General features: G+C 43.0%; 1 protein-coding gene across 7 annotated transcripts in view; it reads left to right on the forward strand.

The window, feature by feature from the left end:
- The first annotated feature begins 342 nt into the window (after window positions 1-342).
- LOC308310243 (F-BAR domain only protein 2-like) overlaps window positions 343-14,561 on the forward strand; it is a 93,155-nt gene continuing 78,936 nt past the window's right edge. For all 7 annotated transcript variants that reach the window (XM_080756485.1, XM_080756486.1, XM_080756488.1 and 4 more), the window contains exon 1: window positions 343-601. In XM_080756485.1, coding sequence (XP_080612611.1) covers window positions 569-601 — 33 coding nt within the window. In that variant the 5' untranslated portion in view covers window positions 343-568. The remainder of the gene's footprint in view (window positions 602-14,561) is intronic.

Raw genomic sequence — 14,561 nt, forward strand, 5'->3', positions numbered from 1 at the left:
TATAGCATAATATATTTCTAACAAACCTGCCAGGTCTATGTACCAGTAGTAGTAGTAGTAGTGTGTATGTTTAGCCACCAGTCGTCGCTGTTTCTACACTGGTGCTCAAACTCAAAGCAGTCGCACTTTCTCTCTCTCTCTCTCGGGCCTCTGACAGTCTCTTTGAAAAATAGCCAATCTACAAGCCGTATCTCTGCTCCTCCGCCAGGGCGCTGTGAGCTTGTAGATCGGCTATTTCATTTCTCCTGAACGGTTACAAGAGAGAGGTGGAGCCTGAGAGTGAGCCTCCATGGTAGAAGAAGAAAAGGGAGAGAGAGAGAGAGAGAGAGAGAGAGAGAGGAGGGGGGGGGTGCATGGGGCATTGGAGGAGGAGGAGGAGGAGGAGGAGAAAAAAAACTCGGGGAAAAGGCGGAGTGGACAGAACACAAACCGGGGGGAGGACAGGAGGACGGCGGCAGGCAGTGGGAGCAATAATAATAGTACTCCTCCTTTAAAACAAAACAACAAAACAACAACACCGCTACTCTTTAACAACACAAGAAGAAGGAATAACAACTTAAACTGCACCATGATAACGCCGTTCTTCCTGGAGAATTTCTGGGTATGTTATGTTGTTGTTGTTGGTTCTTTTCCTCATGTGTTTAATTAATGTTGTTATGATTGTGGATAGAGAGAGAAACCTCTCTCCCGGTGGCACTTTTCTTATGTATTGTCTCTCTCTCTCTCTACGTGTGTGTGTATGTGTCTCCTCCCTGTTCCCTTCTCTTTACATGTCAGCCAGGAATTGCAACTATTCAACCCCGGGTTCAATTATTGACTCAGCTGGTTCTTTTTTATTTGTTTATTTTTGTGTTTGTTTGTTCTCTTTTTACGGTATTTCAGCCGTATTTTAATTTAAGTGTCGCTGCCTGCTGGCTGATGTTTTTCACCCCTAGTGTGTGTGTGTGTGTGTGTGTGTGTGTGTGTTCTGTTCGTGCCCCCCCACCCCACTGGAGGGGAGGGGAGGGGGGCTTTTTTTTTGGTAAAGCATTCTAACATGAGAGCTGGCTGCGGCCTCCTCATTGGCTGACACGCGCCTTCTTGGAATGTTTATGGTCGGCCCCGCGCTTCCTATTGGTTCTCGTCGGCCGTCAGTCAAGGTCCGTGTGGTTGCGTCACGTAACAAAGTTTCAGTGAGAGGCCAGATGTTGTAATAATAAACTTTTTTTTAGAGAAGTTAATTGTTTGATTTGTTTTTAACCAAGACGTTGTTGTTTAACGTCAACAATAAAGTCCTGTTAATGTAACCGTTGGCTTATAGAACATGTCATAATAATGTCTGCTAGTGCTATTAATGTGCTAACAGTGTTTACAATGTTTCAAGTCTCTCGCCAGGGCAGCTTTCATGTTGTTTCTTCCTGGGTTATTATGTTACAACTTGACGTGGCTACATTGTAGCAGGTTCAATTGTTACACTGTCTGGTACCATTCACATAAATAGGGCAGCCAGCTATAGTAGCTACGTGTGTGTGTGTGTGTGTGTGTGTGTGTGTGTGTCTTAGCCTAAGATTTGTTTTATCGATTCTTCACATTTTCAATCTTGATAAAACTACATCTACGAGAGGCTATATCATTAATAGTAATCCTTGAGTAGTCTTGAATGCTAGTTACAATAATCCACGTCTGTCTTCCAGGCACCTGCTTGCCTGTCTGTATGCCTGCCTGTTTGCCTGTCTGTACAGTATATCTGTCTTTCAATCTTATGACTGTCTGTCTGTCTGCCTGTCTGTTTGTATCTGTCTTTCAATCTACGACTGTACTGTCTGCCTGTCTCTATCTGTCTGACCTTTGTAACTCTGATACAATGCAATATGTAACCAAATGATGGGCCCATGTTGGTTACATTTTTATAAGCTTGCCATTTAATACTGTAAATACACTGAGGATGCGGCTGTGTGTTATTGTGCTATACTGTGTGTGCTGTGCTGCCTGGAAGCGTGTTGTGTACTACAGTATATAATATGCACTGAAATAGTGCCTGGCTGTGGATAGGGATGGCCCCCCCGATACTTATTGGCCCCATATCAGGAGTTGTGACATCGTCCCGATAAATCCCATATATAGATAGATTGATAGATATAGATACTTTGTCCTTTTCTGAGATTTGTTTTGTTGCCAAGCAGTCATCAGGATACAGAAAACATACAAACAAACAGATCACACAGACAGTACATTGACAATAAAGAAACAGTGCCAACAGAAGGCCACCAGTCATAGTTCCAAGAGGCATCACATCACACTTTAATGCACGGAACTGAGACGGGGCCTGCCATGTATGTACATCATTAATAACTCAGATAATATATTGTATATATTCTTTATTTTATATATATTGTCATATGCTTGCAGTTGTGCTAAATGATTAGTTTTTATCTGCTGACAAAGGTTTTTGGACCTCTTTTTAAATAGTGTCATAGGTATGGTACACTGTATTTGCTCAAAGTCAAAGCTATGTTAAAATTGTACCGTGCTGCTCACTAGTTTGTCTTTTCTATGTGTATATTTAATGGGTTATTAGTATCGGTCTCGATGTAGGAGAGTGGCTCAGAGCCTCAACCTTCATCGCCTCAAAAGTCTTAATATCTCCCCCGGTCCATAGGGATATCCCTTTGGTCTAGTGCTTAAGATGTTAGACTTTCACGTGGGAGACCCGAGTTCGAATCCCGGGCGTTAGAATGGTGCTGTGAGTGACCCGGATCGGGTTTCCCTGTGGTATGAGGTCAAAAGGGGGGGTGAGTGTAGCAGAGTGGCTCAGAGCCTCTGCCTGATGGCCTCAATAGTCTAATATCTCGATGTTGGATTTTCACGCGGCAGACCTGAGTTCGAATACCGCTTGTTGCATTTAGAAGCAGGAAGTTATCGATATCGGTTTCATAAAATCAATACCGTGCATCCCTACCTCATATTCTAGGAGGTAACTGCACACTCAAACCAAGTCCGGTCAAACTGTACAGAGAGTGATACTGTAATCTATGTGGATGTGAACGTGGTCATCTTTTTAACTTGTTTTTTACTCAGAGACCCTGCACGTCCCTATTCTTTGTTGAAAATATCTGATCTACAAGGCAGCTCACAATGTGTTGCGTTGTTGTGAACAGCTTGTAGATCTGCCATTTCGCCGAAGATGGTGTAAAAGTGAACACAGCTGAAAAAGCTATTTGCATGGGGTGCCCTGAGCCAAAAATAGTAGGGCTGCACGATTATGAAATTATGACCTATATCTGAGCTCCGATTATTTGCAGGGTCATATCTGCCGATAGCGATTCTGACTGATATTTCAGAATACAGAGGACCACAATGGAAACATTTTCATATGGTCCCTATGATCTCTACCCGTTTTTATTTTCCTTTCCTCCATGCTCTCTATCTGTATTCTCCCTTTCCTGAAAAATACACGTGCACAAATTTCAGTATTTCACCCACTTCTTTACTTACACCTCTAGTCTAGACCAGTGATGTGACACAACAGAATATCAGACATGGGGTTTAAAGTGTTAATAGTGAACAAAAATCACAATCGGAATTAACTTTATTGTCACGTTGCAGCCTCGCAGGGGTTTACAGGGGCAAAGCAGGGGTTTACAGGGGCAAAGCAGGGGTTTACAGGGGCAAAGCAGGGGTTTACAGGGGCAAAGCAGTGGGGGAAATCAGGGGTTTACAGGGGCAAAGCAGTGGGTTTACAGGGGCAAAGCAGTGGGTTTACAGGGGCAAAGCAGGGGTTTACAGGGGCAAAGCAGGGGTTTACAGGGGCAAAGCAGGGGTTTACAGGGGCAAAGCAGGGGTTTACAGGGGCAAAGCAGGGGTTTACAGGGGCAAAGCAGTGGGGAAATCAGGGGTTTACAGGGGCAAAGCAGTGGGTTTACAGGGGCAAAGCAGGGGTTTACAGGGGCAAAGCAGGGGTTTACAGGGGCAAAGCAGGGGTTTACAGGGGCAAAGCAGGGGTTTACAGGGGCAAAGCAGGGGTTTACAGGGGCAAAGCAGGGGTTTACAGGGGCAAAGCAGTGGGTTTACAGGGGCAAAGCAGTGGGGGAAATCAGGGGTTTACAGGGGCAAAGCAGTGGGGGAAATCAGGGGTTTACAGGGGCAAAGCAGTGGGTTTACAGGGACAAAGCAGTGGGGGAAATCAGGGGTTTACAGGGGCAAAGCAGTGGGTTTACAGGGGAAAAGCAGTGGGGGAAATCAGGGGTTTACAGGGGCAAAGCAGTGGGTTTACAGGGGAAAAGCAGTGGGGGAAATCAGGGGTTTACAGGGGCAAAGCAGTGGGGGAAATCTTCATTTTTGTGCAGATATATTGGGGGGGCACCCCCGGCCTGAGGTACCCGTGCCTCAGTACCTCAGTACCCGTACCTGAGGTGAGAAATAAGGTGTGTGAGCTTAGCAGCAGATCTATACCGTAGTGTACATCATATGCTATGGACGTTAGCTTAGGTGCAAGGACATTTTAAATCGGTGCATTGTGCATCTACAAGCTCACAACAACACGGCATAACCATGACGCTTGCGGACTGGCTATTTTCGTTGAACGTCCATTCATTCCGCTGTGTTTTGCCAAAGCATACGGTCGAGTAACATTTTTTTAATTTACGTCCAATGTCATTTTTCTTTTACGAGGAAGAATACGGGGGTTTCTTTTCATCGTTAACTTGATGCAAGAGAGGAGAGCAAAAAAGGGACGCACCCAATGATCCCTCAATCTGCCCTTTGTGCCTCTGTGATGAGCCACAAGAGCAGCCAGTGACAGCCTCATCAGCTGTGCTTTTAACATGCAGGACACACACACACACACACACACACACACTCAAACAGACACACAGACAGACACACACACACACACACACACACACACACACACACACACACACACACACACACACACGCAAACACTTTGATTCACACATTCTCAGCTGAGTGCATGTACAAATAAGACAGACAGACAAAACGCTAAATGCACACAGTGATTCTCTATACATGTTAAGTAACGGGTCCGGCACCCTGTGCGTGTTCCTGGGGGTCTGGATGTTCCCGGGGACCCCTGCACAGTACACTACAATACAGTACAGAGCACAGTAGAGTACAGTAACTATAACAATAAATGAATAGTTGCACCAATCGGCTCAGTTCACACAGGCGTGATTTTACTAAATATAGAGGGTCCAAGTGGTTAAACGGATCACGGCACCCTAGGGTGCCAACTGCCAAGGCAGACACACTAAGAAACCAGTGGAGTGGCACTGCTGTGTAAAATGTTAGTCGGGAGTCCGGTTATCTTAAGCATACTGTATCATTTCTCTGTAGTCTTTTAGATCAGTGCACGTGGTTTTCAATCTTTTTGTCAAGGCCCACCCACTACTCAATTGGCATTTGAGTCACGGATCACCATTCAATTAGATCTAGCCTCTCAGACCCAAGACCAAAGAATATTTTGTTGTCGTTGGATAGATTTTGTCCACAATTCCATGCTGTGTTGATGTTGGTACCATAGGAGAGATAACAGGCAAACGTTGAGCAAAAATCTAAATAACAATTCTTCTACGTTCTCTAATTGTGTGTAGACTTCTTGTAAATTAAGTAATGCAGATGTTTAACAATAATTTAACTCATGAGAGCGTAACATGAAACCCAATCGACCCGCACCGGTCCATTTGGTTTCACGTTACGCTCTCAAGAGTGTTAAAGATCTATAAGTGGTCCATTTGGGTCTGACTTACTCGACCCTTGCGAGCCAGTTCGCGAGCTGTAAGATCATCTGGCAAGGCCCTTCTTTCAATAAAATCAGGCTGCAAAAGAACTGTAGGCGACCGGGCATTCGCAATTGGTGCACCACTCATCACTCTGGAACGCCCTGCCCCTGGAGATCAGGCTGGCCGAGTCCGTTTTAAATCACTCCTAAAGACTCATTTTTACAAAGCTGCGTTCAACACATTACCCATGTGATTTGTGATGATTTTATTTATTGTTATCTTCTGTTGTTGTTGTTGCTCTTGTGCATTATTGACACATTTATTTTATTGTATTGTATTGTGTCTTTGTGTGCTATGTTTCTATATATATTTTTCTTTTAAGCCCTTTTTGGGCGGGAACCCCTTTTGGTGTTAGCATTATGTTATGCTTTAGCTATTGAAAAATAGCAGATCTACAAGCTCATAGCGCGCCACCGAGTGGCGCGCTACAAGCTTGTAGGTCTGCTATTTTTTGAGAAATCAAAGAACGACTGACATAGAAACATAGCTTTTCCAGAAAACTGTCATTTTCAAAGAGACAGGTTAAGCCCTTCTTAGAAGGTGCTATACAAATAAAGCTTTATTATTATTACATTTGGTCACCATCTCTCCATCATTTAGCTGGGGACCACATGGCACCCCCTCAAGGACCACTGGTGGTCCCCGGACCACTGGTTGAAAGAAAGCCACTGTTTTAGATACACTCTTTGCTTTATTGGTTGCAGTCTTTTGACTCGGCAGTCGGGACTAGCGTTTGGACAGAATCTCCCCTCAGCTGAATAAACAAGTAGTTTCTAAGAATGAACCGTCAGACATGAAGGCGGTAGAGTTTGTCTGCCAGCTTAAGGTTGCATCACTCGATGCGCCACTTCCCCTTATTTGACAACTGATTATACACATCCACTGGCCATGGTGAATCACTGTAATTCAGATACAATGAGGTTCTGTTCTCCTAAAAGTCTGTGCTTCTCAAAGTGGGGCCCAGGGAGGGACCCCCAGGGACCCTTGAGGGGGTCCCCCAGAAAGAAAAAAAAGTTGATAATATAGTAGGCATCAAAATCAGATGTTTTCATCAGTCGTATTCGAAAATAGACTACCCTACAACCAGCTCCCAACGCGTGCGCTTTTGCATCAGCTATAGTCAAAGAAGTTGTGTAAAAAACACAAATCTTCTCTCTGGTTTAAAGACTTTTAAAGATCCAGATCCAAATATTGTACTTTTACTTTGAGTTACTTTATTTATCTTTATTGCAAAAGAATATTGATATACATTTTCGAAACGTGTGAAATGGCACATTCTGCGTAACAAGAGTATTTTAACCCATTTAGACCTGACCTGAGGCCTTTTCTAAAAAACTATGTTTCTGTGTCACTGACACAGGTCAGTGGTGCCTGTCAAAGCACGCCCAGAATTATCTGTATTTGGCCGCGGATGCCCGTCTGAAAATGCGTTGCTCCAGGCAGGGACCTCCCAGAAGCAAAGATACGAGTTAGAAACGTTCACTGTGAAAGAATATGATATTCAAAGATTTGCGACACATTTTCACGATTTAAAAAAAAATAGCAGATCTACAAGCTCGTAGTGTGGCACTCAGTGCCGTGCTATGAGCTTGTAGATCTGCTATTTTTTCCAACAGCTTTTAAATAATTAAAGTGGTTAAAAGCTATACGGTGACACAGATGTGTCAGCAGTGATGTAAATAGGTTTTCCGGGATGCAGGGGTGGTCTTTTAGATGAGTCCCAGGGACATTTGATGAGTCCCACTTCAGCAACGTTAAGAGTCATATTTTGTCATTTTTTACAAATTGCAGCATTTAATTACAACTCCCATTTCATTTTATATGGTTATAATGTGGTTATATTCATGTTGAAAACAGAAGAATAAATTATGACTATTTATAACTAAACCTAGCAAAAATAAACAAGAATAAAATAAATGCTCTACATATTTCATATTATTTTGGCTACATGTATTAAGTTTTACTGTACATGCCGAGTACAGTAGTGCATCCCGTCACGTGGATGCAGAGGTCGCTGTTGTATTACGTCCCTTAACTATATAAACTGCGTTTTTGGGATGCAAAATGCACCCTATTTTAATCTCTGGTCAGTGACACAGAAGTTGAAGCCAGGCCAGGCCTCATAGTGCTGGACAACACAGTGCCCATGCAGTGTGTGACCATGTGACCAGCACACTGGTGCCATGACCCGGATAATACGTTGAGCCCAGCTCTGAGGACAACGTGCTCAAACCCACCAGTACTTGAGTCCAAGTCCAGAGACGACTCCTCCTCCTGGTCGAATTAATCGGAGAAAAAAAAGATTGTGATCTAGATTCAGACCTATACGCAGATTCAAGAATCGTGCAGCACTATAGTTGGCTGTCCAATTCATTTTGAGTTACTCTTAAGTTTTTGCTACAAGAGAGAGACTTTAAGAGTCGGGCTTTGATGTTGTCTGTTCAAAGCCACAGTATTTGGCCACCACCCGGTGCCACATTTTGAATGTAGTAATGTTCAGCAACTACAGATTAAAAAGATGAAAAAAAATGAGAGACTTGTGATCTCAATTCTTGTGGAGGACAATTGAGATTCACATTTGAGCAAGAGTCTTGCAGCACCGTTCCAGGCTGTGGAGCGATGCGATCCGTTTTCATATCCATAAACTTCGTCTTTTGGATAAAACTTCGTCTTGGGCGTCAGGCGTTACTAATAGAAAGGACGGTGAACTTCGTCCTGGGCGATTGGGGTGTTAAAAGTGCCATGTGATCACTGAGCTTAACAATGGTTTATAATGAGTTACTTGCCAGTGTAGCGCAATGAAAAGGACCAATCTACAAGCTTGCAACGTGTTACATTGCAATGCTTTGTGAGCTTATAGAGTGGCTATTTTCAATTAACATATGACCTGTATTTAGTAGGTTAGAGTTGTACAGTGCTAGACCGGCTGACACACTGATGTTTTAGTAGGTTATGTGTCCTAACAAACAGAGATCTTTTCCCCCGTAGAATCTCTTGAGTAAATAAGCTGTCAGTGTCATACGCAAACAATGAAAGCCAACAGTTTCCGTGTGTGTGTGTGTGACTGTGTGAGTGTGTGATTGGTTTCACATCTCTGTCTGTGCAAGTACTGTATGCTACTGTGTGCGCGCACACACACACACACACACACACACACACACACACACACACACACACTCATATTTAAGCTGTGTTAAAGTTGCATTGAGTGATATGTTTGATAGTTAAGTTGGTCTGTCTGTCTGTCCAAGTGTCCATCCACCACTATTGTCCTAATACAACATGACGTCAAAAAGTACTGAATTGTCTGCAGTGGTGCTGCACGATTCTTGCTCAAAATGTGAATCTCACACAAGAATAGAGATCACGATTCTCACACGATTCTTTCATTCTTTCCATGAAAACATTTATTGTCTTTAGTCTGTATAGTTGCTGCAGCTTGCTGAACATTATTACTACTTCGTTCAAAATGTGGCACCTGGAGCCAACTACCGTGGATCTAAAACAGACAACATCAAAGTGCTTGACTTAAACCTCTCTTAACACCCTTGTCGCCAATGACCCGCGGCGCCGTGGGTAATCATAATTACCCTTTGATAGCCGAACCTGCGGAGCCGCGTAATCACTTCATATCAAAATTCACCAGCGGAAGCCAAAACACATGCCATACTGCGCCCAGGTTGCTAGGCAGGTTGCTATATACTGTATGTCCCTCCAGGCACAAGGCGAAATGCGCAGCCGCAACAAACACCCCATTGGGGTGTGCATCGTACGGCGAATTTGCGAAAATAAAACCTCTACAAGCTCGCAACACATTGCGTCTTCTTGACATGTTGTGAGTTAGTAGTAGATCTGTTATTTTTTGCTATGAAGAAATACAACTCGACGACAACCAATTGCGAGATGCAATTTAAACGTCATGCCTCTTCTAGGCCTGCCCATACTCGTCTAATTGCAATTATCTTGCCATCTACAAGCGTACGTGTCACAAAGTGATGCGTTGTTAGCTTGTAGATCAGCTATTTTTGCTATGTAAATGTTTTATATTTAAGTTATTTGTCCTTATCTGCCTCATACCCATTTTCTAGCTGTGTCCCTCTCTGTGCCCGTCTCTCTGTTTGTGCGTACGTGCCTCTGTCTGTTTAGAGAAGGGCCTTTTGACCCCTTACGACCTATTGACCCCTACACACACACACACACACAGCCACACACACACACACACACACACACACACACACACACACACACAGTAACTATAACAATATAAAAGTATAGTTGCACTGCTCAGTTCGCAAGGGTGCGTTAACCTAACCTTAACCCAGTCTAAACTAAGTATGCACCCCATTACACATCCCACAATGCATCTGCAGGTCTCCCAGACTGTGCAGTAAAGTAAGTTAGAATGATGGATGCTTTGCTTTCAGTTGTGTTCGCTCCCCCTGAAATTAATCTTAAATCATGAGGTGATATGAGGTTAAACGTAGGGCTAACCCGCCCAAAAAGTTGAATATTCGAAGCTTTGTTCGATGACACGAAATTCGAACATGAAAAATATTATTTTTTAATTATTATTATTTCTTTCCATTTGATTTGTTTCATTAAAAAGAAAAATCTAAATAGCCGATCTACAAGCCCACAACGCATTGCAGCATGACATGTTGAGAGATTGTAGAGCTGATGGATACCCTTCAAAGCCATGTGTGCTTGAGCTCCACCATTCATGAATCACTGACTCATTATTTCGAATGAGTCAGTAATTACAATGAGTCAGTAATCACTTGACTCATTATTTACTTGGGTATTGGAGATTATGTAATGGTTTTGATTGGGTGTTTTTTTAAACTATAGTGCTACTGTATTTTTTTTTAGAAAAGTCTCCTGTGGACAAGTGGTGAAAATTAGCACATGTGCTACACACTGTAAACGGTGCATCTACAATTTGTACAACTGTGCAATGAGCAATTCAATTGTTATGTCCATATCAAATAAATAATACATTCGGCTCGTTTTTAGGGCTAGAAGCTTCGACTTAAAAAGAGAAAAACGATGGAAGGTCTCAGCCCTATAATGAGGTTGAGGTAAATTAATATCTTGCTAGATTGTTTTTCTTCGTTTCCACTGCTTGGGATTTCTTTGTGACGTGTCGTGGACCACTAGAATCATGACCTCAGAAGTGTGAGACGAGGATGTTTTGGTCAACATCTCCTCTGTTTCTACAGAAACACAGCTGCTGTCTGTTTCAATTTTTTTTTTTTTTTTTTTGTAAATAACACACTGTGGAGTTTTTGTCTGTGGGTTTTATGAATAATTAACTGATGAAAAGAATCGACTGAACAAGATCAATGACTAAAATAATCCATTCAATCCACTGGAAGACCGGTTTCTTTTTCTGTTTTTACATATAAGATTTCAGACATAAGAGTCCATAGTTACATAATAACTGCAGTCGGGATAGAAGGTCACAGGGGTCAAGCTAGCAGACAGCACCTACTTAGCCCATTTAGCCTATAGCCTACAACGTTGCATTCCTACCCAATGAATGACGGAGCATTCCTAACCACTAACCAGAGAGACAAGCCCTTTTCCCTCTGTTTATTTACAAGGTAAATCATGTACCACGACTGAGAGCCAAGCTTAATGTGTGATTTGCACAAGTATGTGCCTCTCTTTGTTGTGTTTCTGATGAGTTGTGACAGCTCAATGCTCTGCGCTCCCACACACCACTCTAAAATCACATGACCCCGGGCGGGGGCAGGGCTGAGTGATGATGATGATGATGATGTCACTGGGTCTGGGTTCCTCCCATAGAGAGCATAATATGAAACTCTTAATGGTGGATCCTCCCCAGTGCGTGCGCCAAGAAGAAGTGGCAGACTTCCTGGTTCTACAGGCTACACTAGTAGGCCACAGTTTGCTTTGCACGACAAGCAGTGTGTGGTTCTGGAACCGTTTTGATCAGAGGGGCCATCAATGAACAGTACGTAAGTACTGTACGTACACGGACATACAGTTATGTGTCCGTGGAAAAGACTTGGTCTTGTCAGTGTATCCCAATTACTGAATGTCAGTCTCCAGGTCTTCTTCAGAATATGTATGACACTATGTGGCACAAATCTTCTCCCTGGAACAATTTTCTTTGAGATTGGGGTCTGGGGCCAATTACATACATAATTCTGAGGCTCCTTGACATGAAATAGTTTGAGAACCACTGACTGGTAGAAACATGGGTTTTTCAGAAAACTGTCAGGATTTGGAAGACATTTATAGAATATTCCTCAGGTCTAAATGGGTTAAAGTCCATATAGACTTTGGCTGGGATAGGTACATATTTAATTGGGCTCTAAACAAACATTAACGGTCTATAGACTTAATGGATGGTGTCAGCCAGGGCATTCCACATTTGGTGGCAGAGTAATACAATGATAATTTACCCATGATTGTTCTATATTGGGTGCGGTACCAAATCGTTTTCACTTCCTCCAGTATTGTGGGCTGTTTGTTCCTGTGTTTGACCCCTCTCTGAAAAGATTGAGAGACTCCCAAGAAATGTCAAAACTAAGTATCCAAATTCCTCACATATTTTCAAGATTCTTGAAAAGCTTTTGTCATGCAACGTCTTGTGAGCTCAGCTGTGTTGATCGTCTGTCTCGTTGACCTGGGGAACCCCTTCGAGCACGTCACCCTGGGGGTCCCTGGACCCCACTTTGACAACCACTTTAAGTTATAAAGAGTTGGGGGTTAGGCATTACCCGTGGAGGTTAAATATGGTTACGTTTCGGACGGTGTGTAAGGTTATGTTAAAGATGGCTAACATAAGTTAGGTATAAGGTTACAGTGGCATTAGGTTAGAGTTTGATTTAGTTATGGTGCAGGTTAAGAACCTGGAGAGAGGTTAGCCAATGAGACTGCCTGTCTACTACCGGTAAGTCCTGGACTCAGCGGACACCTAGTGCAGGGTTCTCCAAGTTGTTTTTATTTTGTATTTATTTTGAATAAGGGCGGCTGTGGCTCAGGAGGTAGAGCAGGTCGCCCAATGATCCCTGGGTCGGCGGTTCGAATCCCGGCTCCTCCTGTCCACATGTGGAAGTGTCCTTGGGCAAGACACTGAACCCTACATTGCCTCCAATGAGTCGGTCGGTGTGAGCTCGCCACCATTGGTGTGTGAATGTGGGAAGTGAGGACGCTGGCGTCGACTGTTCGCCGCTTCACCTCCCAATGTATGAATGAATGCAACATTGTAAAGCGATTTGAGCACTTGGAAAAGCGCTATGAAAATGCAATTCATTATTATTTATTTTTAGCTGAGAGAGAGATGAAGCAGGGACTCCCACTATACATATTGTATGAAATTGTATCATTGATTACCGGTAAACATGTTCTTGCTCATTGTATTTTCTAATTAATATGCTGGATTCATTTCACCACTAAACACTAGCATGACTGAGAGGTCATTATTTTGATTATTTTTAGATTTGCCCTTTCAGAAGGTTCCCCTTCCATGATCACCATCATTCCATCATCTCAGAATTATTTGACATCTGAAACTTTTCCTAAATATGAATTTAAGACACATTTTACTTCAGTGGAAATACATCGTTTCGTTGTGTTTTGGTTGATGTTGATCAAATTCTCCAAAATGACACCGGAAATGGATTTACAACATACCCATTTTGGACGGGAACCCCTTTTGGTGTTTTAACTAAGCATTCATTTACGTTATACTTTAGCTATTGAAAAATAGCAGATCTACAAGCTTGTAGGTCTGCTATTCTTTGAAAAAAGTGTGAAAATGCGGCACAAATCTTTGAATATATATTCTTTCAGAAGACTTTTTTTTTTTAATTTCGACGTCAGGCCTAAACGGGTTAAGTCCTGGGGAATGGGTGTGATGGAGATCTGATACGATGGAGCTCGTAATTAGTCTCATTTTCTGACAGAAATGTACAGTAATAAGCTCATAAATACATTCTTCTAAAATAAGAGGCTGATCTTTAGAGTACTTAATTGGCTCTTAGCCTTAGGCTTCAACGTCTCACGAAACCAATGATGCCGTGTCTGCTTTTATTACAAGCGACTTTGGGCTTGTTTTTCTATAAACCTGCTTGTAAATATTGGTAGTTGCGTGTCTGATCATGTCTGGGGGGCCTAGTTGCTTCTTTTCGGGGCTTTGGTTTTCGGAGACCTGGTCGCTTGTTTCCCCGCACAAAATCTGGCAACACTTCCTTCCACGGTAACATTGTCAGTGTGGGCACATATACGGCAAGAAAGCGCCTTAGAGCGGCTGCAACTTGTAGCGTCGGCAAATCGCTTTGTTTTTTTGGGGGTCCTTGACATGAAAATGTTTGAGAAACACTGACATAGAAACGTGTTTTTCACAAAACTGTCAGAAGACATTTGTAGAATCGAACTTAGGTCTAAAATGGGTTAAAAAAGCCGGAATAGATGCTCTAGGGCAGGCGTTTCTTGACGGGACAGTTTAGTAGTTGTTGTACCCATAGATAGACGGTCCAGTATTATGCAGATCAGCTGCCCAACATGACCTTTGATCAGCAGCACTGCAGCCTGACATGACCTCCATGACGCCACACACAGCACCCCATTCAACAACCAGAACTGTGTCTTCTTTACATTGTCTCAAATCGAGTGGTACCACTTGGGCACTATTACTGGCCTACTTGGAACGTTATTTGTCTGTGTCCCTTTTATGCCCATATATGGAGTTCCCTGTGGGTGTGTCGAATTTTTGAAGGCGGTGGGGCGAACGGTTCTCAAGTTACGTAC

Source organism: Protomyctophum bolini, assembly GCF_963924005.1.
Source record: "Protomyctophum bolini genome assembly, chromosome: 22".
In the NCBI taxonomy this organism is placed as follows: Eukaryota; Metazoa; Chordata; class Actinopteri; order Myctophiformes; family Myctophidae; genus Protomyctophum; species Protomyctophum bolini.